We start from the raw sequence: 27,767 nt of genomic DNA, 5'->3' as shown, positions 1-27,767 counted from the left end.
AGAGTGTTACTCCAAACGGGGAAATCTATTTTCACCCCTAAACTTGGTAGCAAAGTTTACAACAGTATAATTTTTTATTTGTGTATAATGTTTGTGAATGTTGCTATTGATCTAAAATTATTATTGCTGTCCCCAAACATTTTAAAAAATAAACTTGATAAGTGAGTGAGTGTGTGTAATAAGCCAAATGTTTTTCCACAGGCATTTCCAAGAATGGTAGCTATTGTACATGCTATTCTTATTGCTAACTTTTACAGAACACAGGAACAGTATCCCATAAGACAAAAGGCATTAAAATATGGAACATAAATTAAAATTTTATTTGCAGATCGACACATTGAGAAATGCTGGTTGGTAATAATTAACAAGTAACAAGTAGTAAGAAAGTGAGGGTTTAGAAAGTAACAATTTTCACAGAATTCAGTTCAATTTCTTCACCAAGAGTCAATAAAATGACAAAGTCAGTACTTAATGAAGTTATATGCATTTCCACTTCCAACAAGTAAGAAGTGTATCTTACTTGTTCACATGATATTTAATAGCTAGTCAACAGTATTTTCTGATTGTACACACCAAAAAACTTAATTATGATGGACAGCAGCTACAAGACAGTAGTGCATTGGGCATAAATTCAGGACGACAACTAGATAAGATTTATTGTGGTTTCTCTAAATCAGTGAAGATGAATGCAAGGATGGTTACTTTGAAAAGAACATAACCAACTTACTTTCACATCTTAGTGCCGACAGAACTTGTGGTCCATCTCTAATGGCCTTCTCATCAACAGAATGTCGGGCCCCAGTCTTCCTTCTTTATATTTCATTAATGGCTTGGTCATGTCTTAGAAAGGCGGGAGTAATGATTTGATGCGTGAATGTTCAGTGAATATGGCAATGTTTAGGACAATGTTTTTACTGCAGTGTATTATGGTCAGCTGACAATACTCCAAGAAATTTTGTATTAGCTATGTGTCAGTTTTACAACCCACTGATTCCAAAATTATATTATTTATTACTATCTGCCTTAAATCTCTAAAGTGCATTAACTGTACTATGTAGTCATATGCAACCAAAAAATTACCACTATGTGATCTTTTTGCTTCTGCTGTTGTCCAATTTTTTCCCTATAAATTGTTACCATTTCCTGTAATAAAAAGACTGGCATCACATACAAAAAGTGTTGCTGACTGCCTCAGTATACTGTTTAATATTCTTACATTCTGAAAAGTAATCTTTTTATGACTTTTTTCTACCCTCTGTTTGCCAGTGAAACAGGACTCAACCCAGGTTTTAGGAAGCCATACAAACACCATAACAGTATAATCTCATTGCCAACAGTTTATGGTAGATCAGATCTAAGGGTTGAGGTAAATCACATGTAAAAATTTCAAAGGTGTATGTCATTCGCCTCTGTATTATTTTACAGAATGTGACAGAGCGTGTGATGGGTGCTATGGTGATGGCCCTGATCTGTGTATTAAATGTGCCAAAGGTTACAAAAAGGAAGACAACATCTGTGTAGGTAAGCAATGAAAATTGTCAATATTGTTGAATTCTAAATTTGGTAGCTGTTGTATTTGAATTTTTGTCCTCTGTAATGATCACAGTATTATAGTTACAGTGATTTCCCTAAATCTCTTCAGGCAAATGCCGGGATGGTTCCTTTGAAAAGGGCACGGCCGACTTCCTTCCCTAATCCGATGAGACCGATGACCTCGCAGTTTGGTCTCCTCCCCCAACACAACCCAACCCCATTATAGTTACACAAGTGCAAAAAGTCAATAAACAAAGTTTCAGATATAGACAGACTCAAATAGAAAAATAGTTGGCACAGAGAAGTGAATATTGCGCTAAGAGGTTCACACATTTTCAACTCAGCGGTTTCAGTGCTGCAGAGCAAGACATTCCTTCTCTTGGCAGAAGATAGGCAAGCTAATTGATGATGATGATGATGATGATGATGATGATGTGGTGGTGGTGGTGGCGGGAGAGAATGAAGGAGGTGTGTGTTAATGGGAGAGCGAGGTTTGAGAACTCTGATCAGTTGAGGTATACTGGGCGTAGGAAAGCTTATGTCATTCTGCAAGCTGTGATTTTGGTATTTCAACTCCTCTTGCTCGCTTGAATGTCTCTTATTATTTTTTGTCTTTTCCATTCATTGAATGTTGGCCATGGGAACCTATCCATCACATACCATGTCTTCTTCCTTCCATCTCAGCATCTTCTCATAATGTTCAGAAACACACTTTCCACATACTGTAAAATTAGTCTGTACTTAACTGTTAAACTGGCTGAATAAATTCCAGATAGCTTCTCCATCAGTGAAAAATTGCTCCCATCGCCCACCTAGCTGTGTGACAGTTGCACAGAGGATGGACGAATTACAGATGTAAGCACTCTGTGCTTGCTTAGTTAGTTATTTAGATAGTTAGTTTGATGTTCCAGGATCATTTTGCATGATAAATTGTAGTGATGTGGAACAAATCATTTTACATTTACATCCCAAATTAATTTGTAAGTATGGCTACACGCTGAACATCCACAAGTTAAAAGAAAAGAAAGAAGAAGGAAAAAAAAGTATTAGCACTCCCTGTCCACCATCTTTTACATATTATAGTAATGTAAATTCTTCTATGGAATAAAAGGAGGTGTTAATGAGAGAACTTTTAAATATATATATATATATATATTTTTTGTCAGATTTCAGTTTGCTGTCTGACACTTTTTATATCCCTGGGTAAGTGATCAAAAATTTTAGTGGCAGCCTTGCACACCCATTTTTGTGCTAAAGTCAACCCAATGTGGTATAATGACTGTCTTTTTTCCTTCTGATATTGGAATTATGTACATCATTGTTCCTTATGAACTGCAGTAGATTATTTACAACAAAGTTTATGAGGTAATAAATATACTGTGAAGCAGTAATGAGAATTCCGAAATCCTTAAACAGATGTCTACAAGATTATTGTGGATGAGAACCACATATTATTCTTACAGCACATTTTTGCGCATGAAGACTTTCTTCCTTAAAGAACAGATACCCCAAAACATTATTCCATCCGACATTAGTGAATGAAAATAAGCTAAATAGTCAACTTACTGTTTTGTCTCTCCCCAAGATTTGCAATGACTATAAGTGCAAATGTGGTAGAGCTAAGTCATTTTCGAAGTTCCAAAGTGTGCTTTTTCCAATTTTAATTCTCATGATTATGGACACCTAAGAATTTTGAAGTTTCCACCCTATTTATTATTTCCTCACAACATGTTACTCACATCACTGAACTAGTACCCCTAGATGTGCAGAACTGAATATGTTGTGTCTTTTTTACAACTCAGCATAAGACCATTCACAGAAAACAAGTCAATGATACTCTTAAGAACACTGCTTACCATTTCTCCTGTTTCTGCACGTACACTTGGACTGATTATAGTACTAGTGTCATCTGCGAAAAGAACTAATTCTGCTTGTTTTATTAGATGGAAGATCATTTACATGTGTGAGGACCCATAGTTGATCTAAGATTGAGCCTTAGGGAACCCCATGTGTGATTTCTCCTCAGTGAGAATAACATCCCCAGACTATAGTTGTTGAATTACTAAGTACAACTTTTTGCATTCTTTTGTTAGATATAACATTATCCATTGGTTGGTGATACAGCCAATCCCATAAAACTTCAATTTATCTTAGGAGAACACTGTGATTCACAGACCAATTTCACTTGTGCCTATTCTCTCAAAAATAATAGAATATTGCATACTGCAGCAAATATGCAGACACCTATCGGACAATAACATATTAAATGATTCTCAGTATGGATTTGGGTCAAACTTATCAACAGTCAAAGCAGTTGAAAACCATATCTCTTTTGTACTAGCTCATTCGAGTCAGAATTATCTGTTTAAGCCATTCAAATTGATTTGAGTAAGGCTTTTGACTCGGTTAACCACAAATTATTATTAGATAAACTTTGTTGCTATGGAATGAAACACTTGGAACTCTCACTATTTGAATCATACCTCAGCAATAGAAAACAAATTGTAAAGCATAATGGCCAAAAGTCACAGACTCTAAGTATAAAACAAGGTGTTCCTCAGGGCTCAGTGCTTGACCCTCTACTATTTATATTATTTGTAAATGACTTTCCGAGTAACTTACCCTGTAAATCTATCCTCTATGCTGATGACACAACATTAGCTAATTCCAGAAAGGATATAAACAAATTGGAGGAGGAAAGTGAAGAATGTCTCAAAATATCTAATATCTGGTTTAAAGTTAATGAGTTAACTATGAGCCATGAAAAGACTGTCAAGATAATCTTCAGTCTATCAAACAGTAACACTGAGTTGTCATCTGTTAAACTACTAGGAATACACATTGGCTCGAAATTAATGTGGGACTCACATACAGATTACGTATGTCGAAAGTTATCACGAGTTATCTGCCTACTAGCCAAACTACACACGTGTTACACAAGATTTATTACTTCATAGATACTACGCCTTCTTTCACTGCCCTCTACAATATGGCATTCTTTTATGGGGTAACTCCCCAGGAGCCAAAAAAAATTTTCACTTGGCAGAAAAAAGCAATTAGACATCTCCACTGACAAAAGGCCTCATGTAGACCTTATTTTAAAGGCTTTAAAATTCTCACAGTCCCATTTCTTTACATATATTGTTGCCTATTAAACATAAAAGAAAACTTAAACCACCTACACTATAAGTAAATCTGTTCATCAACACAATACTCGACAAACAAATATGATTGATACACCCACAACCAGGCTTAAGAATACACAATCCAGCTATGAATACATAGGCATAAAATTATTCAACACTTTACTTGTACAGGCTCAATTTGTTTCACTGGATATTTTCAATACTAAAACCAAAGTGTGGATCAAGGAAAATACTTTCTATAGTGTACAAGAATTTCAGAATAGTTGTAAAGATGATCTAATTTATTGATAAATTAAGGCTTGCTTCTATGTATAGATATGGGTGTAGAGGCAGCTATAAGCTAATAGGGTACAACACTGCTATATTTTACCATGTAATAATTTGTTATGTAAAACATAATGTACAAATAGCTGTAATTCTTCTGACAACATCGATTGCATGTTAATGCTGAAAGATGGATAAAATAAATAAATAAATCTAGTAGAGTGTCTTAGATAGATTGCAAAAAATACCAGCTGGTACTATTTTATTATTTAGTGCTTGTAAAATTTGGTAAGTGAACATGCATTCTCAGCAGGGCAGCTCTTTTGAAATCCAAATTATGATTTGCTGAGGATGTTATTGTTGCTCAGATGAGATACTGTTTTGGAACACATGAACTTCTCAAAAATTTGGAGAATGTCAGCAATGAAACAGGTCGGCAGTTATTGACATTTCTTTTGTCACTGTTCTGGAATAGGGTTTTTACAATTTCAGCCCCTCTGGAAAAATATGTCAAGTTAGTGATGTACTACATTTTTCAGATAAGTCAGGGTTCATTGTATGGCAACAAATATTTTGTACTCTGTTGGAAACACCATCAAAACTAGATGAGCTTTTATTTTTGAGAGACTAAATTTTCTTAATTTCAGAAGAAGTTTGTGATACATTTATATGCTGGAATTTGCTAGGTACTTTTTTAACACACTGCTGTAATTTTTCACTTGAACTGTTTGTCCCGATACTTTCTACTTACTTAAGAAATGCTTATTAAATAGATTTGTTACCTGTTACTCACCATTTATAGCCCTTTCATTCGGTTCAATAGTGATGACGATCTGATTTGTGGCTGCTTGTCTGTCTCTCATTTCACTACATTCCTCTTAGACTAAAGTCTGTTCTTGGAATTACTGATTTCTGAAATTATGTACATTTTCCTCAATTTGTAATAACCTTTCTTAGTAATTTTGAGAAGGTGTGTTGTGTGCAACTGCTGCAGGACCTCTATTTGTTCTTGGCAACAGAGACATTTCCCTTTTCCTTTCACGAGATACTTCCCTTTTACTTTCACGAGATACTTCCCTTTTCCTTTCATGAGATACTTTAATCCCTCTAGTGATTCAGGTTTATTTATTTATTTATTACATGGGTGTTTTTCATTTGTAATTATCTTTTGTGGAAAGCTTTTTTCAAATGCTGATATGAATTTATCATTAAATAGATTAAATTATATGTCTGCATTTGGTTCATTATAAATTTCATCCCAGGTTATCTTTTGTAAACAATTGTTAAAAACATGTGTCCTGGAGTCATTAACTATTCAGATTTCTACTGAGAAGTAGCTATACTGTAAGGCACTATGTTGTTCATCCTAACTAACTGTGCATACTAAACAGAGAGAGCATTTGTTACTGTGTAAATGGTTTATTTTCTTGCTTTAAGCTTCGGTAAAGAAAACATTATCATTTGGGATCCCACTGTCTCTCTCCATTTCTGGCCATCGAGTTGTTCCATGAGAATCTGTTTCCATTACACTGATTAGTAAGGTTGATCTCTTGAAACTCAGTATAGATTAGGCAGCCATTTTCTTCGTTTAATTACCATGTCGAAGGAAGAGCATGTTCTTGTGCAAAAGGCAGGACTACCATTATTGTCACAGTTACTGTAAACGTAGAATGATTGTGGAGAGATCACAGATTTGGAACGGTTAGTATGCATTTTTCAGTACTATATATAGAGAAAAGCATTGCTCCTACATTTTCATTGATCTTCAGGTAAAAACAGAGTGCCTTAACTGTGGTCCAAAGTTGACATTAGTAAATTGCAACTAACAAACATAATGTATAGGTTCACCAAACCTGAAAAATTAGGGTGAGGATCTTACATGGAGTATGTGAAGTAATGCATTAATTTTGCCAGTAGTGTCCAGTTCAGGCCAGTGGTGGTATGGGACGGTTTACGTATATCTGTATAACAACATGTACATAAGAAGGGTACAGGAACGGACCTACAAAATTACAGACCATTATCAGAATCCTTGAACATATTCACATTTCAAATATAATAAATTTCTTGGAGGGGTGGGGGGAAGCTTCTGTTCACAAATTGGCACAGTTTTAGAAAGTATCAATCGTGAGAAACTCAGCTTACCCTTTCCTCACATGAGATCCTCTGGACCAAGGATGAAGGGCAACATGCAGATTCCATATTCTTAGATTTCTGTAAAGCATGTGACATGATGCCACATTGCTGACTGTTACCAAAGGTACAAACATACAGAATAGGTTCCCAGGTATGTGAGGATTCAAAGATTTCTTAAGTAACAGAACTCACTACGTTGTCCCTGATGGCAAATGTTTGTCAGAGACTAGGGTATTATCAGGAATGCCTCGAGGAAGTGTGATACGACCACTGTATATTTTCTATATACACAAATGATCTGGCAGCAGTCTGAGGCTGTTTGCTGACGATGCTATGGAGTATGGGAAAGTGTCATTGTTGAGTCACTTTAGGAGGATACGAGATGATTTGGACAAAATTTCTAGGTGGTGTGATGAATGGCAGCTAGCTCTAAATGTAGAAAAATGTAAGTTAATGCAAATGAATAGGAAAAACAAATCCTATAAGGTTCAGATGCAGTATTAGCAGTGTCCTGCTTGACACAGTCACATTGATTAAATATCTAGATGTAATGTTGCAGAGCAGTATGAAAAGGAATGAGCATGTAAGGACTGTAATAGGAAAGACAAATGGTGGACTTGGTTTATTGGGGGAATTTCGGGAAAGTGTGGTTCATCTGCAAAGGAGACCACTTATAAGATGCTGGTGCATCTTATTCTTGAGTACTGCTCAAGTGTTGGGAATCCACACCAAGTTAGATTTGTTACCAGTAGGTTTGAACAACATGCAAGTATTATGGAGATACTTTGGGAACTTAAGTGGGAATCACTAGAGGGAAGACGGCATTCTTTTCTAGGAGCACTACTGAAAAAATTTAGAGAACCCGCATTTGACGCTGACTGCAGGATGATTATATTGCTGCCAATGTACATATCGCATAAGGAACATGAAGATAAGATTTGAGAGATTAGGACTTGTACAGAGACGTATAGACAGTAGTTTCTACCTTGCCCTGTTTGCGAGTGGAACAGAAAAGGGAATGGCTAGTAGTGGTATGGTTTATTCTCCGCCACGCACCATACGATGGCTTGCGGAGTATTATGTAGATGTACGAGGTGTTAAATGAGGTCCGTTTGAACATAAGTACACAACGAAAGGTTATTTCAAAAAAGTAAATTTATTTTTAGAAAGTACATGCTTCACTCTATTTTTTGACATAGTTGCTAAGTTTGTTCAAACATGTATCATACCTTCAACCAATTTTAAAATACCCTCTTCATAAAAACTTGCTGCCTGCTCCGATAACCAAGAGTTCACTGCCATTTTCACATCATTGTAACGGTTGCCACTGAGGTGTTGTTTGAGGTGGAGGAACAGATGGTAATCGCTTGGCGCAAGATCAGGACTGTAGGGTGGGTGGTCTAAAACTTCCCAGCCAAAACTGTCCAATAAATCATGGGTCTGACCTGTAGTATGAGGTCTTGCATTGTCATGGAGTAGAAAAATTCCCTTTGGCAGCATGCCGTGTCTTCTGTTTTGAATCGCTCTGTCTAGCTTTCTCAGGGTTTGGCGGTATGCTTCTGCATCGATAGTGGTTCCTCATTGCATGAAGTTGACCAACAAAACACCATTCCTATCCCAAAACACCGAAGCCATGATTTTGCGCTTGGACAGAGTCTGTTTGGCCTTCACCTTTACAGGCAAGTAAGTGTGTGTGTGTGTGTGTGTGTGTGTGTGTGTGTGTGTGTGTGTGTGTGTGTCCATTCTGTGCTTTGTTGCTTCGATTCAGGTGTGATATGTAAAACCCATGTTTTGTCTCCAGTTACAATCTAACTCGAGAAGCTGTCACCTTCTTCGTGATAATGAGTCAAGAACTTCATTGCACATTCAAATCTTTGGTTCTTGTGGTCCTCTGTTAGGAGCTTTGGGGCCCAGTGGGAGCACAGTTTCCTAAACTTTAGGTGTTCAGAAACAATGTTGTAAAGCACTGATCTCGACACATCAGGAAATTCGTTTGAGAGACCTGTTGTTGTGAAGCACCTGTTCTCACGAATCCTCACTTCAACTGAAGCCACCAAATCGTCTGTAATCAAAGAAGGGCGACCGGAGCGGTCCTCATCTTGGATGTTGTCATGGCGACCTTTGAATTCTCGTATCCACGTATGCACTTTGCTGTCAGTCGTAACAGTATCACCGTACACTTCACAAATCTGTCGATGAATTTCTGCAGCAGACAGGTCTCTTGCTGACAAAAACCATATCACTTAGCGAACCTCACATGCGGTGGGTGAGTTGATAGTCTTAAACATTTTGAAAGCACAGAACAGAACCGTACAGGTTAGCTACAGAGCTTGAGCTGAGCAAAGTTGTCCCCGAGGCATGCCGGTACACAATACACGCGCCCGTTATGGTATGCGTGCGAACTACTAGTGTCTACAACATAATGTTCCTTACTTAAAAAACACTCCTCATAGAATAACAGTGATAGACAACTTGTTGTTTATAGAACAAATAACACAGCAAAAACCAGTCAGAAAATGTTCTTGGTCACCCCTTCTATTCGGTTCAACGTTGTCCTATCACTCTGCAAACCTCAGAACCAGTTGCCACAGTTAGTTGCAAATGACACTTACAGAAGAATGCAGAAAAGTAGTGAGACCATTACTACACTGATATACAAACCCAATACTGCACATTAACACATTCAAGGCACCTCACTCACCCTGCATGCAACAGCTGTACTGCTGTTTCTAACACTTTTTATTATTATTATTATCTTCTTTCCTTTCTCAGACCTTAGGTCTGGTTAAAAATGGAAAGTGACGTGGTCCTTGATCAAGTGTGACTTCCTTTTAACTGTACGGTATATGTTACATTGCATTTAGGAACTTTCGGGTAATTGAACATGTATCAATAATTACAGATTTCTGTAGTTGTATATATAAGTTTGGATGTAGCTGTATTGCGTTGATGTACTGGTGGGTATTGTGTGATATGACTCCTGTAGTTGATAGTATAATTGGTAGAATGTCAACTTTATCCTGATGCCACATGTCCTTGACTTCCTCAGCCAGTTGGATGTATTTTTCAATTTTTTCTCCTGTTATCTTCTGTATATTTGTTGTATTGGGTATGGATATTTCGATTAGTTGTGTTGATTTCTTCTTTTTATTGGTGAGTATGATGTCAGGTTTGTTATGTGGTGTTGTTTTATCTGTTATAATGGTTCTGTTCCAGTATAATTTGTATTCATCATTCTCCAGTACATTTTGTGGTGCATACTTGTATGTGGGAACGTGTTGTTTTATTAGTTTATGTTGTATGGCAAGTTGTTGATGTATTATTTTTGCTACATTGTCATGTCTTCTGGGGTATTCTGTATTTGCTAGTATTGTACATCCGCCTGTCATGTGATCTGCTGTTTCTATTTGTTGTTTGCAAAGTCTGCATTTATCTGTTGTGGTATTGGGATCTTTAATAATATGCTTGCTGTAATATCTGGTGTTTATTGTTTGATCCTGTATTGCAATCATGAATCCTTCTGTCTTACTGTATATATTGCCTTTTCTTAGTCATGTTTTGGATGCGTCTTGATCGATGTGTGGCTGTGTTAGATGATACGGGTGCTTGCCATGTAGTGTTTTCTTTTTCCAATTTACTTTCTTCGTATCTGTTGATGTTATGTGATCTAAAGGGTTGTAGAAGTGGTTATGAAATTGCAGTGGTGTAGCCGATGTATTTATATGAGTGATTACTTTGTGCATTTTGCTAGTTTCTGCTTGTTCTATAAAGAATTTTCTTAAATTGTCTACCTGTCCATAATGTAGGTTTTTTATGTCGATAAATCCCCTTCCTCCTTCCTTTCTGCTTAATGTGAATCTTTCTGTTGCTGAATGTATGTGATGTATTCTATATTTGTGGCATTGTGATCGTGTTATTATTATTATTATTATTATTATTAAATCATAGCTTTGTTACTGTGAAAGCAATAAATTGGAGAGATTAATTTGAAATCTGTTTTATTTATTTTTGAAACTCTTGTTATGGATGTCGTGAAGGCTCTGGTGTTTCATTCTAAGGGTGTCCTACCAACCTACACACGATTTTCACATTCCGTTGCTTACATCAAAAGGCAATGAACAGAGTTGCTGAAACTTCACTGTCAAATCCCTGTCTCTGTGTATCTCTATGCTCTGATGCACGTTATACCAACATTTAGTGTTATTCTTTTGATAGTGGTTTGTGCTGTTTTGTTTTGTTTTTGCCATTCCTATTCTATCCACCATTGGAATAAGTTTACAGATGTCTCACCAAAGCACAGTAGATTATGGTATTGTATCACCATCTAGCGAGTGTTTCATGAATGATTAGAGGAAAAAGTGTGCAAAATATATATCGCACATGAAATATGTCCCATTACTTAGGTTCCTTGCTTGGTGACTGCAGGTAACGTGTGTTATTAGCAAGTTCCTTTTTGTGTGTGTGTTGTGCGTGAGGTTAGTGAGTTTTATTGTCTTGCGAATAATGAGAGCATACCATGAGTTTGGAAACAACACAATGTGAATTCAGTGTGCAATTTATCAGGTAAAATTTTGGAACATGTGGTTAAGTTGAAAGTGAAGGAACTTAGTGCACCCATATCTGATGCAAACATGAATCAGAGACAAAGCAGCATAAATCCAGGCAAGAGTATACAAGCAATTTTAATAGAGAAATGTACAATGCAGCAGAATTATCGTTGTGCGTTATCACTTAAAATGCATATTTTTGTAATTCACATGCATAAGTATGACAAACACAGTGGGTAAATTACCAGGGCAATTGCTAGAGTTGATCATGTCAGCCATTCGCAGCACAAGAAGCACAAGATCCATGATGTCTTGGAAACATCAATGTTTTGTCATGCAAACTCATGAATGCCACAGTTTGAGCCTACAAAAACGTTAAACATCTGAAGTTTAGAAATGAAACTACCGAAAACATTAAGCATACAGTGAAGCTAACATACACTATATTAATGATCTCTCTGAAATGCATCTGTAGTGTAGCCCGAGTTCTAGGTTAGTTCAGATTGAAAACTCTCACAGCCTTCCCCAATATGGAAATCATGAGCCGCACTTGTGTGATTGTGCCTGCCAGTCTGGATCAGAATTGAATAAAGGAACAGGAAGAAGGAGAGGTGGAGCTTCACATTCAAATGTGCTGGTGGCCGGCTATGTGTGAAAAATACTGAGTTAGATAGAGAAGCTGTCTGCTTGGTCTGAAAGCTCAAACCAGAGAGAGAGAGAGAGAGAGAGAGAGAGAGAGAGAGAGAGAGAGAGAGAGACTGACTTCCCTGTCCTTTGCTCTCCAAGACATGGCCAGCAACAACATATAACCCCTTTTCACATGTCTCCTATTGTTTGGCTATAGACACATGTAGCTGGTTTTGTCAGCAAAGTACAGGAAATGATTGCGTGTTCTGCCAAGCACAAAGACCACAGTGACGTTATCCTGTGAGAGTGTTAGAAAGACGTGGCAGAAAGATTTTGAAACAAAATTTTGAATCTGTAAAATGTTCCCAGACAGGCTTGGCATCCTGTAATTTACTTATTTGTATGACAACAGAGAATTAATTTTGAAATGTACAAAATTGACACAAATTACCAAATTAAGCATAACAAAGCCGTTAAGTAGCGGATAATAGTGATGTGACATCAAGCAATTTCAAACTCATCATATTGAAATTTCTTTATTGTGTGTAAACATAGATCAGTTTTTTGTTGTTCGTTGAGACATTACTTCAGAGTACTACATTTTGGAATGTAGTGCTAGCAAGATACACGTACAAAAACTAACAGTTAATTCAGCTGTTTGTTAGATCAGTATAGCTGAGCTGCTGACAAAGTAAACCATCACATGCCAAATCATGCTTGTGTCGGAAACTGAACAGCACACTATACTTCTTTCCCTTACATGTACTGCACATATTACTATAGTTGAAAATACTGTATTTCCTACAAAATTTCACTGTATGTACTTTGCTTGCAGTTAGATATAACACAGTTAATCAGAGAAAGTCTAATTTTTTATTAATAAGGTGCCATGCTGCCACCATTTTATGTTACATGTCAGATAAGCTCACCAGACAAAAAATTAGGCACCCCTACAGAAGTCATTAGACGTCATGTAATACCATGTAATTTCACCCTTGTACTTGATAACCACCTGGATCCAGTTAGGAGGTGAGTCCACAAGGCTGTGCAGGTATGCTGTACCCAGGTTAAGCCACTCGGTGAGATCTGATCATGCAATTCAACCAAATTCCATGTATGTGGATGTTGGTATTTTACCTGCTTTTCCAACATGGCCACAGGTTTTGCAACTAATTTTGCAGACCATTCGTGGTGTAGTAGTGTTCAGAAAATGTCTCGCATTTTTCCAGCCAGATGAACTTAACTGTTGTCTTTATGTGCCTGTGCAAGCCGTGGCCTCTTGTGAGGTGATGGACTCCTATTGTTCATTACATGCCAATTCCATTGCAATGTTTTTTCACCAACAGGTTGAGATGGATCTTCATTCACTGCCTGAAGCAATTCCTGTAGGGTGTGGAAAAGATTTTGGTTAACAACCCATGAAACACGTCTCCGAACCCTCTCTGCCGTGCCCTTTTTTGGACTACAATTCTGACATAGTGTTCTGTGGCCGTGTGTGTTACGCCATTGCCTGTAGACTCATTGAACAGTCTGCTGTGAATCATCAATAAATCCAGCAACGTCACCCACAGTATGGCCATGGCCATGGGCACAGCCAGACAAGATTGGTCCCCTTTTACCACTGTTACACTTGAAACGTAAATGTCTCCCAGGTTCTTACTGTCTTATGCTCATGAAGAGGCAGTGCATGTGTGGTTGTGCACATGACTAACTCACAGCATTGTTTGTAAAGGGTTAACGATTCATGTGTGCGTGTGCACCAGGATAACGTAATTTTTTGTACATTGAGCTTATAATTACCATAACTAATGAACGGTATGCTAATCTTGAAATGGGCATGGTGAGCAGAGATGAATTCAGTTAATTGCTTAATAGATTTCGCTATTATTGAACTCCTCATCAAAGTGCAAGTAACAGATTTTTTCTAAGAGAATTTGTTTCTGTTTTCTTCCAGATGAAATGGAGGCACGGCAAAACTTCCACGCTAAACTGACTCGCTACCTGACATACTTCGGTCTGTGTGTTGCAACCTGCATTGTACTTCAGAAGAATACTTTGGTTGCTGGAGCTATAGGCTTGTCTGTAGCATTATATATTTCAGTGTCAGAGTACACCCTACGTTCAGCTCCAGCATCTAGTCCAATACTCAACAAAGTGTGATGATAAGACTGGTATATCAGTCAGTGGAGGTTATGTTGGCGGCTTTATTGTTCAGTTTTATCAACACTTTTGGGTGAATATTTCTAATAGTCACATTCTTGGTGATATACTTTTCATCTTCCTGGACATGACAAAGTGGAAAATACTATGTATATCTTCCCAGGGCACATAAGGGCATTCACACAATGATTCAGTCATGTTTAAGTTATTTCATTATAGTTCCTTCAGCACAAGTATTCAATGGCTTTGTGTGTGTGTGTGTGTGTGTGTGTGTGTGTGTGTGTGTGTGTGTGAGATGGGTTCCCAATGCAAGTTTGTGTGTTTTGCACAGGGATATTTTTTTAAATAGTTAGACATGTAAGAAATTTTTGTGCAAATATTAATGTTATATATGTTGTTTGTTAGTTTGTTTATTTTCTTAATTTATTATGTTTACGGACCACTGGCAAAGACACTTGTATTTTAATAATTATATTATTATGTGACCATTAAAATGAGTGCTGTAATAAACTCTTTTCTGTGATAGTTGCAGTGTAACCTTCTATTTAAAACTGGAAAAAAAATGTTAAATATTTTAACATTAACTAAAGTACCTATGTTTCTTTTTCTGTATATTGCAGTTATACTGTTAAAGTTGTTGGAAGATTTTTATGTTGATTCTTAAGTAATATGAATTTGCATGGAAGAATGGTCCCATGGATTGCACATTTTTCTACATCTGCCTTTGTACTTTACAAGCTGATTTTCTATGGCAGAACAGAAAGAAAGTGGTAAATATGTCTTACTGCAACTGAAATATCAGTGTAATCCAGATTCAAAACATTCATAACTAATTTAGTTGCTATTACTTCAGTACTCGCTGTGAAATTGTTGTGGCAGTATGTGGCTCTTCATGAGTATTGTGTTGTGTGTTTCATTGTTGAGAAGTGATTTCTTTTTGCCTTTTTTGCTGTAAATGTAAAAAGAGAGTATTATTCACTGGCACAAAATAGTATGTTTAAAACTTCAGAAATTCTCACGGGAGAATTTGCTGTTTACTTTCAGAATAGCTTTTTTACAACATTTATTAAATTTCTAATACAAACTATTACTTTCTCAATTACAAATCTCTACAGCTTTTTTGAACCTATAGCTGATGTGACTGCTTTCACTTAATCTATTTGTAACACTGCTGTTTGTGATTGCTGTAATCTGTGTATGGCAAACGATACTTCATAAAAATTAGTATAATGAATGCATGACAGTGATAATTCATTATTTCATCAATTAACCTGGGTTTTTCTGTGCTGGAACAGAGTGAATAAATTCTTTTCAATGAGTAAACCAGATAGGAAGGGAAAATAAAATATTAATTAGCATTATTTCTCTCACACAAGAAAACTTTTTACTTTATGATTTAATTGGAACTAGAAAAAGCAAGCTGTCTAATCAGTTGATGTACATAACAGGACATATGGGGCAAAACTGATACATGAGCCCTACCGTTTTGTGTGAAAGGAGAATAGTGGACAAATAGTTTTCTCATCTGTATGTTGTCTGATTTTCTTAAAGCCTGTACCAAGAGATATACAGGTATGTTTCTTTAGGTAGTAAGTGAGGTTCTTGCAGTCAGCTCAGTGTTTCCTAAGGATTTAATTGAACATTACTGATTTTCTGTAGGAAATATTTTATTTTACACACTTTGATGCAGGTAAAGGCAGCCCAAGGGCAACATGATGAAAATTTAAATGTGCTAATAAAAGCTACAAGATATCATAGTATCTGAAAATAGAGAATCACCAGAGTTATTCATCTGTTTTTGAATATTGTGAACAATGCAGGAATGTTTGGACATTAAGAGGTCTCAAAGTGATGAAGTTGTGAAGTGAAAAATATGATATTATGAAGAAAAATTAAATACAAAAACATGTGAGTAATACTGAAGATGTTTCACGTCACTGTGAAAAGTTGCAATCATAAAATTTATTCCATCTATAGTAATGCATAGAATAATCAATACTTGAATAGTCAGCCACTAAAAGAGCATCTTTTGCCATCAATGAGAACTTAATACAAATTTTAGCACATTTCTTCTGAGTATTTCTGGATTATAATTACAAAAGAACATATTTGTAGAGTGTATGGATTTATACAAGCACTGTAACTTTACATCTTGTTCTTAGCACTAATTCTGTCAAGTATGGGGTATGCTGTACTCAAAATTTGACAAATTTGTTTTATTTATTTAACACTTTGAGGACTGAGGGCGAGTGTGGATGCTCAACCGGCTGGTACTGAGTGATTTCACAGCTTTTCTGAATTTTCTACAGCAGATTCTATACCACAGAAAATAGATTGCTCTTTTGCATTTAAAAACTACGTCCATTCCCTTCAGAGTACTGCAAAGAAGTAAACATTTACGTTAGTGGCAAGGGTTGTATATGAATTTGAGAGTATGCTGTTTTCACAGTGAAAAAAAAATTTTTTTTTAGGTTTTAGGACCTCTAAGGGACATAGGATTGAAGTTGTTAGTTTTAAATGAATAACTGTTGAAATATGAACTTTTATTTTATTAATAATCACACAGTTACATTGGCTTTTGTATGAAATATTTCGAAACATTTTGGAAAACAAAGCCCTACGTCACAGGTTTTCCCAATAATATCGCGTGTCTTTCCTTGAAACATTACCATATCTGGCCTTGCTTGTTTCTGTGCATACTTTGCACCTTCTCTGAGGCCACTTAGACAATTTTGTGGGTGGAATTAACTTTGGAAAATGTCTTCCGCTTAGTCTGTTGATGGGAAGTGCATGAGTGTAAGAGGCCACCTTTGTAAACCAAGTTCTCTGCTAACTCTGTAATGTGTTCAACCAGGTGTTTGCTTGTATTTTGCAACATTTTGTACAAAATGTATGAATTTACAGTCATGAGCATGAAAATGTGAAAGAAAACTTTTTTCCACCACTTTATTTGTTTTCGTTCAAAAGGATAGTACGCCAGTAGCTGGTCGCTGTGATTCACACCAGCTTTTTTACTATTGTAGTCCAAAACACAGTCTGGCTTCATTTTTTCCACTATTCCAAATTTAGTTCTACACTGACATTTGTTGCAGTCATTTTATGCTTTGTTGTCAAAAGAAAAACGTCTCTGTTGTCCTTCCATTTTACAAATGGTTTTTTTTTTTTTTTTTTTTTTTTTCAGTTTCTGGCCAACAAGATCCCTTGGTAGTCCTTTTCTATTTTTCTACACAGTACCAACTGCCTTAGTTCTTTTCCCCCACAAATAATCCAGTAAATCAGGGCTGGTGTAAAATCGGTCCATGTATAATGTGTGACCTTTATTATGAAACGAACGACACAATCTGTCTACAATGTGTAAAATGCTATTATCGGCATTAGACTGTTTCCCAGAATAAATTTCACAGTTCAGGATGTACCCACTATCACATAGCATTAAAAATTTTACGCCGTATTTATTAGGCTTATTTTTCATATGCACTGTAAAACCATCTATCACAAAAAGGGCAAATTCCTTCATCTACAGTAATATTTTCGCCTGGCTTGTAAGCCTTTCCACTTTGGGTCACGCATCTGTCGAATATAGGTCTTACCTTATGAATAGAATCTTGACCTACCTGGTTTTTAGGAATATATGTTGTGTTATCTAAGAGACGTAACATTCGTAGAATTGACAAAAATCTCTCTCTTGGCAGACACTTTGCCGCAAATGAGGACTGCGACATGGGATTTGTTGACCAGTAGTCAGACAGTTTTGGTTTCTTGACTAGGCACATATGCAAAATAATACCAAAAAATTTATGCAGTTCACTGAGTTTCACTGTTGTCCACTTACGCCACACTGACTGAGGCTTCAGTTTTCCTGTAGCACTTAGTGTCTCTATTGTCATTCTAGCGTAGCGGTTTGTCTCTCGTTTGATCAGTCCCACCAGTTCTTCATCGAAAAAGTACTTGAAACAATCAGACACTGAAGAATGTTGGTCAATCCCATCTTGAATTCCACAGGATTCAGAAAAAAACAGAAGCTGGGGAGTGATTGTATCGTCATCTGTCCACTGGCCAGAAGAATATGGCAAGTTGCAATGACCAGTTGTGTTTGTTGTGACAACGATGTCAACAGCCTCATCTTCAGATCACTGACGGTTCACGGGATCGTTTTCATCTATAAGAAAATTTGGAAAAATTATCTTTTTTCTGACCAGGAATCAAACCACAGAATTCGGAAAATTCGGACGAAAAATAGCTTACCATCACTAATGTCAAAATCTGCAACTTCTTCATCTAATTCTGAACCACTATTGTTCAATAAAAACTCTATTTCTTCATCTCGCAAGGCCATGACGAAAATAGAGCGCAAAGCTATCAGCCGACAACAATCTAAAGTTTCGAACTGCCGTGCGCCTGTTGTAAGTCAAGCGTGAGTGCGGCAAAGCAAATGACTCAAAATATACTCCTGTACCACCTCCAACAGTGACATATGCTGCCATCTATAATTTTTTTCTTGGTACTAGGATAACCAGAGAGTACTTTTAAACCTACAGAATATGATAGTCATGCGCTGTGAGTGATTAACATCGCTGATAATCGGCCGATGTAGGAGCTACGTTGATCGTCTTTTTGGGGTACTGTCAGACCGACGTAGGAGCTACGTCACTCGTCTCGAAAGTTTTAACTTTGTGGTGAGATGTTCTCCCTGTTGCCACAGTCACGAGTTACATAATTGGGGGGGGGGGGGGGGGGGGGGAGTAGTTTTCAATGCCACCTGTCAGTGAATTGTGTAAACTTTGTGGTGTTTGTGATCATATTTTAACCATTTGTATATCATATTTCGTGGGGCAGAAATTGAGGACTGGCCGAGCATTTGCATAAAGAGTGTGGCAAACTGTGTAAAGACTTTACTCAGTCTGGTCTTGTCTTAAAAAAACTGCTTTAATAATTATACTGCCATATGCTTGTTCATTGCCGCTCTGTAATTCATTAGCTTGTCTGACTGTGGTAACATGTGGAACTTTTAACCCCCCCAATGTATTGCTACCAGCACAGTGATTATCTAATGATGCTCGATTCCGATGAATGAAACCAGTAATAATGAATAAAATTGAGACACCCGATTGCTTATTTGAAAATTAGCAGGCCAATATCTGCCCATGATTATCTTTATCATTAACTTTGTTGTAGCATTGTAAATTGACCGTAAGCACCATGTTCCACTTCTTTAGCATTTAACAGTGTTTTATCAGCCTTTGGTATGGTTTGGTGTGGAGGTTTTATCCCACATCACTTACACAACACAAAGTCTAGGCTGTGTATCAATTTCAAATGTAACTTTACTCAGCAGTTTAAAGGCTGATCCACTAAACTGTTCCTCTTCTGGGATGTTTCTAAGTAGAACAAACACATTGTTTATTTGCATTTTGTTTGCATAGTGCCATCAAAATGATGGCTTTTGCAAACATAAAAAATAACTGTATTAGCTTCGCCCACCCCACACACCCGGGAGGATCCTCTCTACGTCTAGTGTACTTTATGGTAAATTGTTTCAGCTAAGAAGCCACATTGTGGAGCAGAGGTTATGGAGGGCTGCACCTTTTAGCATGATTGCAATCAATAGTTAACTTTGTGTTTCAGAAAGGGTGTAAATTATACCACAAAAGTCAATAGATACAAATAAAATAATAGAAGTTTTACTCAGTTTATTTATTTTGCCAATTTCCTACACTCTACCTCTGCAAGCACATTTAATTTTAGAAGCAGTTTAATGAGACATATGTGTCCTATTACACTTTCTACATTTTTTAAAAATCTGGAGTAAGATTGCTTGTTAAGATTCTCACCGCAATCTGCAAGTTAATTTCTGTCAAAGAGCATCAATATTTACTCACGTTGATCGTCAAGCAAGAAAAACATTCTTCACAAATACATATACCTAAATGTGGAGAACATTTTTCCCAGAAAATTTCTTCAAATGTGGATTTTTTTCAGCTGACAAATATTTGTAAAAGTCAGCTAATGTCACAGCATTAAACATTTCTTTGACAGTGTGATCTGCCTGCATGTCAAAAAGTTCAAGCAGCAGCTCCTCAGATGCTGTGTCAATATCAGCATTGATGGTATAAGGTAACAAATTGAACTGATGTTCAATTAATTTAAAATCCTGAAATCTTCTTGTAATCTTGTCCTCCAAACTCTGCAGATGATATATGATCTTAGCAGAAACACTATCAGGCACTTTCTGTTTGCATGTTAAAGATAAATGCCAAAAATTCCCTTCACCTGTTTACCTTGCAAATAGACCTAGTTTTGCTTTGAATAATTTTATATGCATCCACATTTCATATGCAAACAACCCATTTATCTGCAGTGTCACATTCAGTTTATTCAATTTCTCAAATACTTCAGCTGCAAAAATTATCTCATGTCTCCTCTCCTCACATTCTTCTTTTGTAACAAAATCATGAGATATAGCCTTCATGTCTAGAAATAAGAGGATTTAATTCTGTAATGCCCAGACATTTTTAAAACTTTTCCCAGGCTCGACCACCTTCCACTGTTGTAAATTATGTCTTCATAATCTGCATACTACATCCTCAAGAAGAGATTTGAACTCTCGATGGTGGAGCACCCTTGCTTTGATTGTGTTCACAACACAAACAACAATATCTACCTTATGCTCTAAGTGCAGTGCAGCTTTACAAAGGCTCTTCTGGTGAAAAATGCAATGAAAAGATAAGATATCACTGCCTGTGTCTTGTGCCTGTAACACCCATTTTATCCCCTACCTACATTTTTCCCACTGAAAGCTCTGGCCCCATCTGTTGTAATGCTTATTATGTTGTTCCAGGACAAGCCACTTTTCTCCACACAATCTTCAGCACACTCGAGCAAGTTTTTACCGGTGGTTGTATCTTTAATTGATTCTAGGACAAGTAAATTTCCATTAGTTCCATGGATAAAGATGAGTAATTGTGCAGTGTCTTAATTATCTGTGCCCTAAACCACTGCCAAGGAAAACCCAAGAAAAGTCTTGGTGTGCAGTCTCCAATGTTCTCCGAGTTCATCACCAATTAAGTCAGTGTGCCGCACTACAGTCCCTGCCAATGAAGTGATTTCAAATTTGCCTCTAACATCAGGACACAATATGCTTGTACACTCTACCATTCACTGCTGAATAAACTTGCCATCTGAAAAAGGCCTGTTGCATTTGGCAAGGTTATAGATATCCTTAAACTTAATTCTGTAGTGCTATTTTGAAATAGTGATTGCTTTGTAAGTAATGTTTGTTGCTTCTTCAGCCTTTTCATGTACTCCGCAGCTTTTATGTAGCATTTTTCTTTGCAACGTTTGCAGCCAGATTCGTATGTTTCATTTCGTGATGTTGTTTCACACTGGAATCATTTCATGATTCAATAAAAACCCTACCTTATTTCTTGTATCAACAAAAAAATATGTATTTCTCCATTATTCATGAAACACAATGTTCATCACCAATTTTATGTTTTTTTTCTGAGGGTTTATGGTTCCACTAAAGTTGGAAGTTCAAATATTTAGTGTTGCACAGACAAAACGGAAATAAACCAGGTCAACCAGAGGAGCACTGCGTGTCATAGTATTCGTGCAAACCAAATTAACACTTAGTGCAGCAGCTGATCCTCTCTTTAGCCGCTGCACTGAGTGTCAACTTGGTTTGAACGAATAGTATCCACACTGTGCATGCATAATTAATTGGCTGTTTTAATGGGTATATTCGGTCGCACACAGGAAGGAAATCTTGATTCATGGTAGATTTCACTCGCTGTCGTGGTGGACCACACAAAAACCATTAGCAATCCACTTGTGGCCCACTATTTGCCCATGCCTGATCTAGAGGGATGAGGACAAGAGCATAAAAACCGTCTGCACACTTGCCACGCTGGCCGGCACACCGGCCTCCATTAATCCATGAGGCAGATTTGATCCACAGCTGGTATGCTTCTTCATGTCCGAGAAGCACTTAAAAAATTTACTACTTGATCAAAAGTATCAGGACTCTGCTATGTAATGTGGAATTGCCCACTATGTGTCAAGAGAAGTGTGTTCAGTAGTATAAAAGGAGAGGTATTGGGGGGAGGGGGGGGGGGGGGAGTATTGTGTTCTCAGTAGAGAAACAGTAACAGCAGAATGAGTTGGTCAGGAGAGCTCAGTGACATTAAATGTGGACTAATCATTGCATGTCACTGAGTAACAAAACCATTGTGAACATTTCAAACCTTCTAAAGCTGCCAAAGTGGTGATGTAAAGGGGAAATACAAAGGAAAAACCACAGCTATACCAAGACCAGGAGGACCTCATGTACTGAAAGATAGGGATTGTCAAGCGTTGCAGAGTGTGGTTATAAAAAAAATAGTGTGGTTATAAAAAAAATAGTGTGGTTATAAAAAAAATAGTGTGGTTATAAAAAAAATAGTGTGGTTATAAAAAAAATAGTGTGGTTATAAAAAAAATAGTGTGGTTATAAAAAAAATAGTGTGGTTATAAAAAAAATAGTGTGGTTATAAAAAAAATAGTGTGGTTATAAAAAAAATAGTGTGGTTATAAAAAAAATAGTGTGGTTATAAAAAAAATAGTGTGGCTATAAAAAAAATAGTGTGGCTATAAAAAAAATAGTGTGGCTATAAAAAAAATAGTGTGGCTATTAAAAAGAATAGTGTGGCTATTAAAAGAATAGTGTGGTTATAAAAAATTGCATGGTGTCAGTGAAAGGAAAAGTTCCAAAGTGCTATTGGCAGTCTCATTTTACAGCAGTGTGTGGTATGTGCAGTAGGGAACAGTCAGTTGTTTGTGTCAACATGACGCTGCGCCATGCCTTAAAAGCAGCATATATGAGGCAATGGTTTGTGAGCAATAACAGCCTGAGATTGATACTGATAGCTCTCATAGCAGAAGCAGTAGCAGTGCATCAGAGTTGACACAGCTTCTCATAAGAAGCAATATACTTTACATTTCATCAGTGTTCATTAGCTTCATTTCCTATATTTTGTGTGTCTGCCTGTTTATCAAGCCATCTTTATTATGGTTAGGAAATGTGATTGCTGTATTGCGATATGAGTCAAGTTGGGGACCCTTCTCTTTCAGCTCCAGATGGTGTTGGCTTTGGTTATGCAGCTTGAGGCTGTTGCCAAATGCATCACTGGCAGGTGGGGGTGGGGGTGGGGGGTGCAGGGTGATCCGAGGGACATCCAGCATAACCCATGTGTCCCATTATCAGTCCACTACTGTGATTGTCCTGGGTAATGCCTGCACTGATGTTGATCCCTCACCCGTGGCCGAGTGGGAGGTCATTCCAAGATGTGATTGGCAGTGAGAGACTTTCAAAGGGCCAATCGTAGAATGTCCCCAGTTGGTCTGACAAACAGGTTTTGAGTGCTGTCTGTGGCTGAAATAGTCCAAAAAGAACAAAGAGCACAGGGTTTAACCAATTGCAAGTAATGAGTCACATTGCTACTAACAATGTGTGTCACTTTTGATCAGAAGAGATTCTCTCTGGTTTCGGGCGGCTAGCTGAAGTAGTAAAGGCTGCCAGTTTTGCTTGCGAGCTGAAGGCGGAGCTCACCATCTGTAGCATCGTCGTCAGAACCAACTGTGGTCAGTACAGAGGTGAGTGGAGGGTCTGAACCAGAGGCACTGAGGTTCTGTGACACTGTAGGTTACAGATTCCTCGACTTGCGCCATAGGGTGATGGGTTTGCGGATTCCACTAAATAGATCAGGAGGCCACTACACGCAAAGTGACTACACAGGTAGAGGGGGCTTTGTGGAGGGGACTGGGTGGTTTCTTAGGTTAGAGGGTCTCGGGTTAGACCAGAAAGGGCTTCAGTTTCAAAGGGTGCAGGATGAACGCAGGAAGAGGGTGACATAGCAACAATTAGTATTGTAGTTGTAAACTGTCGTAACTGTGTTGGAAAAGAATGAGAACTCCAAGCGCTAATAGAAAGCACTGAATCTCAAATAATTACAGGTAAATAAAGCTGGCTAAAGCCAGAAATAGGTTCAGCCAAAATATTTACAAAGGACCTAACCATGTCCAGAAAGGACAGGTTAAATACATGTGGTGGTGGAGTTTTTATTGCTGTCAGAAGTAGTCTACCTGGTAGTGAAATCTACCTGGTAGTGAAATTGAAGTAGATGGTTTCTGAGAGTTAATACGGGTAGAGACTTTACTTGACAACTGTAATAAATTAATATGTTGATTTTACCTAAACCCCCACCCCCTTCGAATCAGATGATACAGTTGCTGAACAGCTCAAAGAAAACTTTTCTTATTTCAATTAGGGATCCCACTTAAACAATTATAGGTGGTGGTAACTTCAATGTACCCTCCATATGTTGATGAAAATACATGTTCAAAGTAGGTGACAGGCATAAAAGTTATCCAAAATCATAGTGAGTGCCTTATCAGTACATTATTTTGAACAACTAGTTCAGGAGCGCGCTTGAAATGCAAATGGTTGCGAATACATACTTGACCTCTTAGCAACAGATAATCCTGACCAAATAGGCAGCATCATGACCAATACAGGGATTAGTGAACACAAGGTTATTATAGCTCGACTGAGTACTGTAATATCCATACCCACCAAAAATAAACACAAAATACATCTATCCAAAAATTATAAAAAATTCACTTGATACCTGCCTAAGAGTTAGTCTCCATGTCTTCCAATATGGATATGTAAGCACAGACCAGATGTGGTTTAAATCAAAGAAATAATATCAACAACAAATTAGAGATGTATACCAAATAAATTAATAAGAGATGGTACTGATCTGGACATGGTACACAAAACAGGTCAGAACACTGTTTCAGAAGCAATGAAAAAAGCATGCCAAATTTAAAAGAAAACACAATCCCAAAAATTGACGATGTTTTACAGATGCTCAAAATTTAGCATGAACTTCAGTGCAAGATGCTTTTAATAGTTTCCACCATGAAACTGTCTCGAAATCTGGCCGAAAACCCAAAGAGATTATGGCCATATGTAAAGTACACCAGTGGCAAGATGCAGTCAATACCTTCAGTGCCCAATTACAACAGTGATGTTATTAATGACAATGCCACTAAAGCTGTGTTACTAAACACGATTTTCCGAAATTCCTTCACAAAAAAAGATTAAGTAAATATTCCAGAAATGGAATTGGGAACAACTGCCAATATGAGTAACTTAGAAGTAGATATCCTAGAAGTACTGAAGTAGCTTGAAACACTTAAGAAACACAATGTCTCCAGTCCAGTTTGTATCCCGGTCAGGTTCTGTTCTGTGTGTGTGCTGATATGATAGCTCCATACTTAGCAATCATATATAACCACTTGCTCATTGAAAGATCTATACATGAAGACTGGAGAGTTGCACAAGTCACACCAGTATCCAAGAAAGGAAACAGGAGTAATCCGCTGAATTACAGCCCATGTCACTAACATCAATTTGCAGTAGGATTTTCAAACATTACGAATCACCTTGAAAAGAAAATTTGTTGACAAATAGCCACCATGGATTCACAAAATGCTGTTCTTGGAAACATGACTAGCCCTTTATTGTCACGAAGTAATGAGTGCTATCAACAGGGTACAATACATTGATTTCATATTTTTAGAGTTCCAGAAGGCTTTTGACACTATTTCTCACAAGTAACATCTAGTTAAATTGTGCGCCTATAGAGTGTCATCTCAGATGTATGACTGTGATTTGTGATTTTGTATCAGAAAGGACACAGTTCGTAACAACTGATGGAAAGTCATCAAGTAAAATGGAAATAATATCTGGCATCGCCCAAGGAAGTGTTATAGGCCCTCTGTTGTTCCTGATCTACATAAATGATTTTTGAGACAAACTGAGCAGCTCTCTTAGATTGTTTGCAGATGATGCTATCATTTACCATCTTGTAAAGTCATCAGATGATCAAAATTAATTGTAAAATGATTTAGACAAAATATCTGTATGGTGCAAAAAGAGGCTACTTACTGTAAATAATGAAAAGCATGAAATCATTCACATGAGGACTAAAAGGAATCTGCTAAATTTCAGTTACACAATAAATCACACAAATCTAAAGATTGTCAACTGAACTAAATACTTAAGGATTACAATTATGATTAATTGAAATTGGAATGATCACATAGACAATGATGTGGGGAAAGTAAACGAAAGACTGTGATTTATTAGTGTAACACTTAGAAAACGTAACAGATCTACTGAGGAGACTGTTTACACTACACTTGTCCACCCTTTTCTGGAGTATTGCTGTATGGTATGGGATTCACATCAGATAACATTGATAGAAGACATCAAAAATGACAGCTTGTTCCTTATTATCAGGAAATAAGGGAGAGAATACCATGTATATGATACATGAGTTGGGATGGCAGTCATTAAAAGAAAGGCATTTTTCATTGTGGCAGGACCTTCTCATGAAATTTCAATCACCAATGAAAATATTTTGATGGTGCCCACCTACTTAGGGTGAAATGATCATCATAATAAAATAACAGAAATTAGAGCTCGCACAGAAAGAGTTAAGTGTTTGTTTTACCCACGTGCTGTTAGATAGTAGAACAGTAGGGAAGTAGCTTAAAAGTGGTTCAATGAACCATCTGCGAGGCACTTGATTGTGACTTGCAGAGTAATCTTGTAGATGTAGATGTAGACGTAGACTGGCTTGCCCAGAATCTTTGCCTGAACTTAGTGGGACTGCTGTGGGATGAATTAGAATGTTGACTAAGCTCCAGACTCCAGCTTCCAAAACCAATACCTTCACTTATTCAGCTCTTGAGGAAGAATGGGGTGCCTTCCTTCCACAGACATTCAGACACCTTGTTGAAAGTGTCCCCAGCAAGGTTCAAGCAATCAAAAGGCAAAGTGTGGATGCACTCCAAATTAATACTCACTAATAGGTGTTCAGATACTTATGGTTGGATATTGTGTTACAGACAAAAATTATTGTGTCTTGTATCTATATTAAACATTTATTACATTACAGAATGATATGCGACATGTGTCTTAAAATTCATTGAATGAGTATACATTTTTCTGTTATATAATTAAAATATTTTCTTTTATAGTCACTCCCCTTATACACTGACAGAAAAAAAATCACTAGTCTAAAAAATAATAAATGTAGATTAATGAAATTTTGGGAATACATTTGTCTAGGTAATATAGTTAAGTGATAAAAATTGGAAGATCACATGTTAATGTGAGAGATAAGCCATTGGAAATGTGAAATGCTGGTAGATTAATAAGCAATGTAACCACCAGTGTGGTGAATGCAAGTATGCAAATGTGCATCCATTGTGTTGTGTGAGCAGTGGATGTCAGTTTCTGGGA

The 27,767-nt window shown here is 37.1% G+C and overlaps 1 protein-coding gene across 1 annotated transcript in view; it reads left to right on the top strand.

The window, feature by feature from the left end:
• The window catches only part of LOC124555125 (cysteine-rich with EGF-like domain protein 2), an 83,820-nt gene extending 68,882 nt beyond the window's left edge, over positions 1-14,938 (top strand). The window contains exons 7-8 of the mRNA XM_047128929.1: positions 1,426-1,521; positions 14,208-14,938. Coding sequence (XP_046984885.1) covers positions 1,426-1,521; positions 14,208-14,413 — 302 coding nt within the window. The 3' untranslated portion in view covers positions 14,414-14,938. The remainder of the gene's footprint in view (positions 1-1,425; positions 1,522-14,207) is intronic.
• Positions 14,939-27,767: the final 12,829 nt, after the last annotated feature.

The sequence above is a fragment of the Schistocerca americana genome, chromosome X (genome assembly GCF_021461395.2).
Source record: "Schistocerca americana isolate TAMUIC-IGC-003095 chromosome X, iqSchAmer2.1, whole genome shotgun sequence".
NCBI lineage: Eukaryota > Metazoa > Arthropoda > Insecta > Orthoptera > Acrididae > Schistocerca > Schistocerca americana.
The sequence above is the reverse complement of the archived record's forward strand: the minus strand, read 5'-3'. Positions and strand labels throughout refer to the sequence as shown.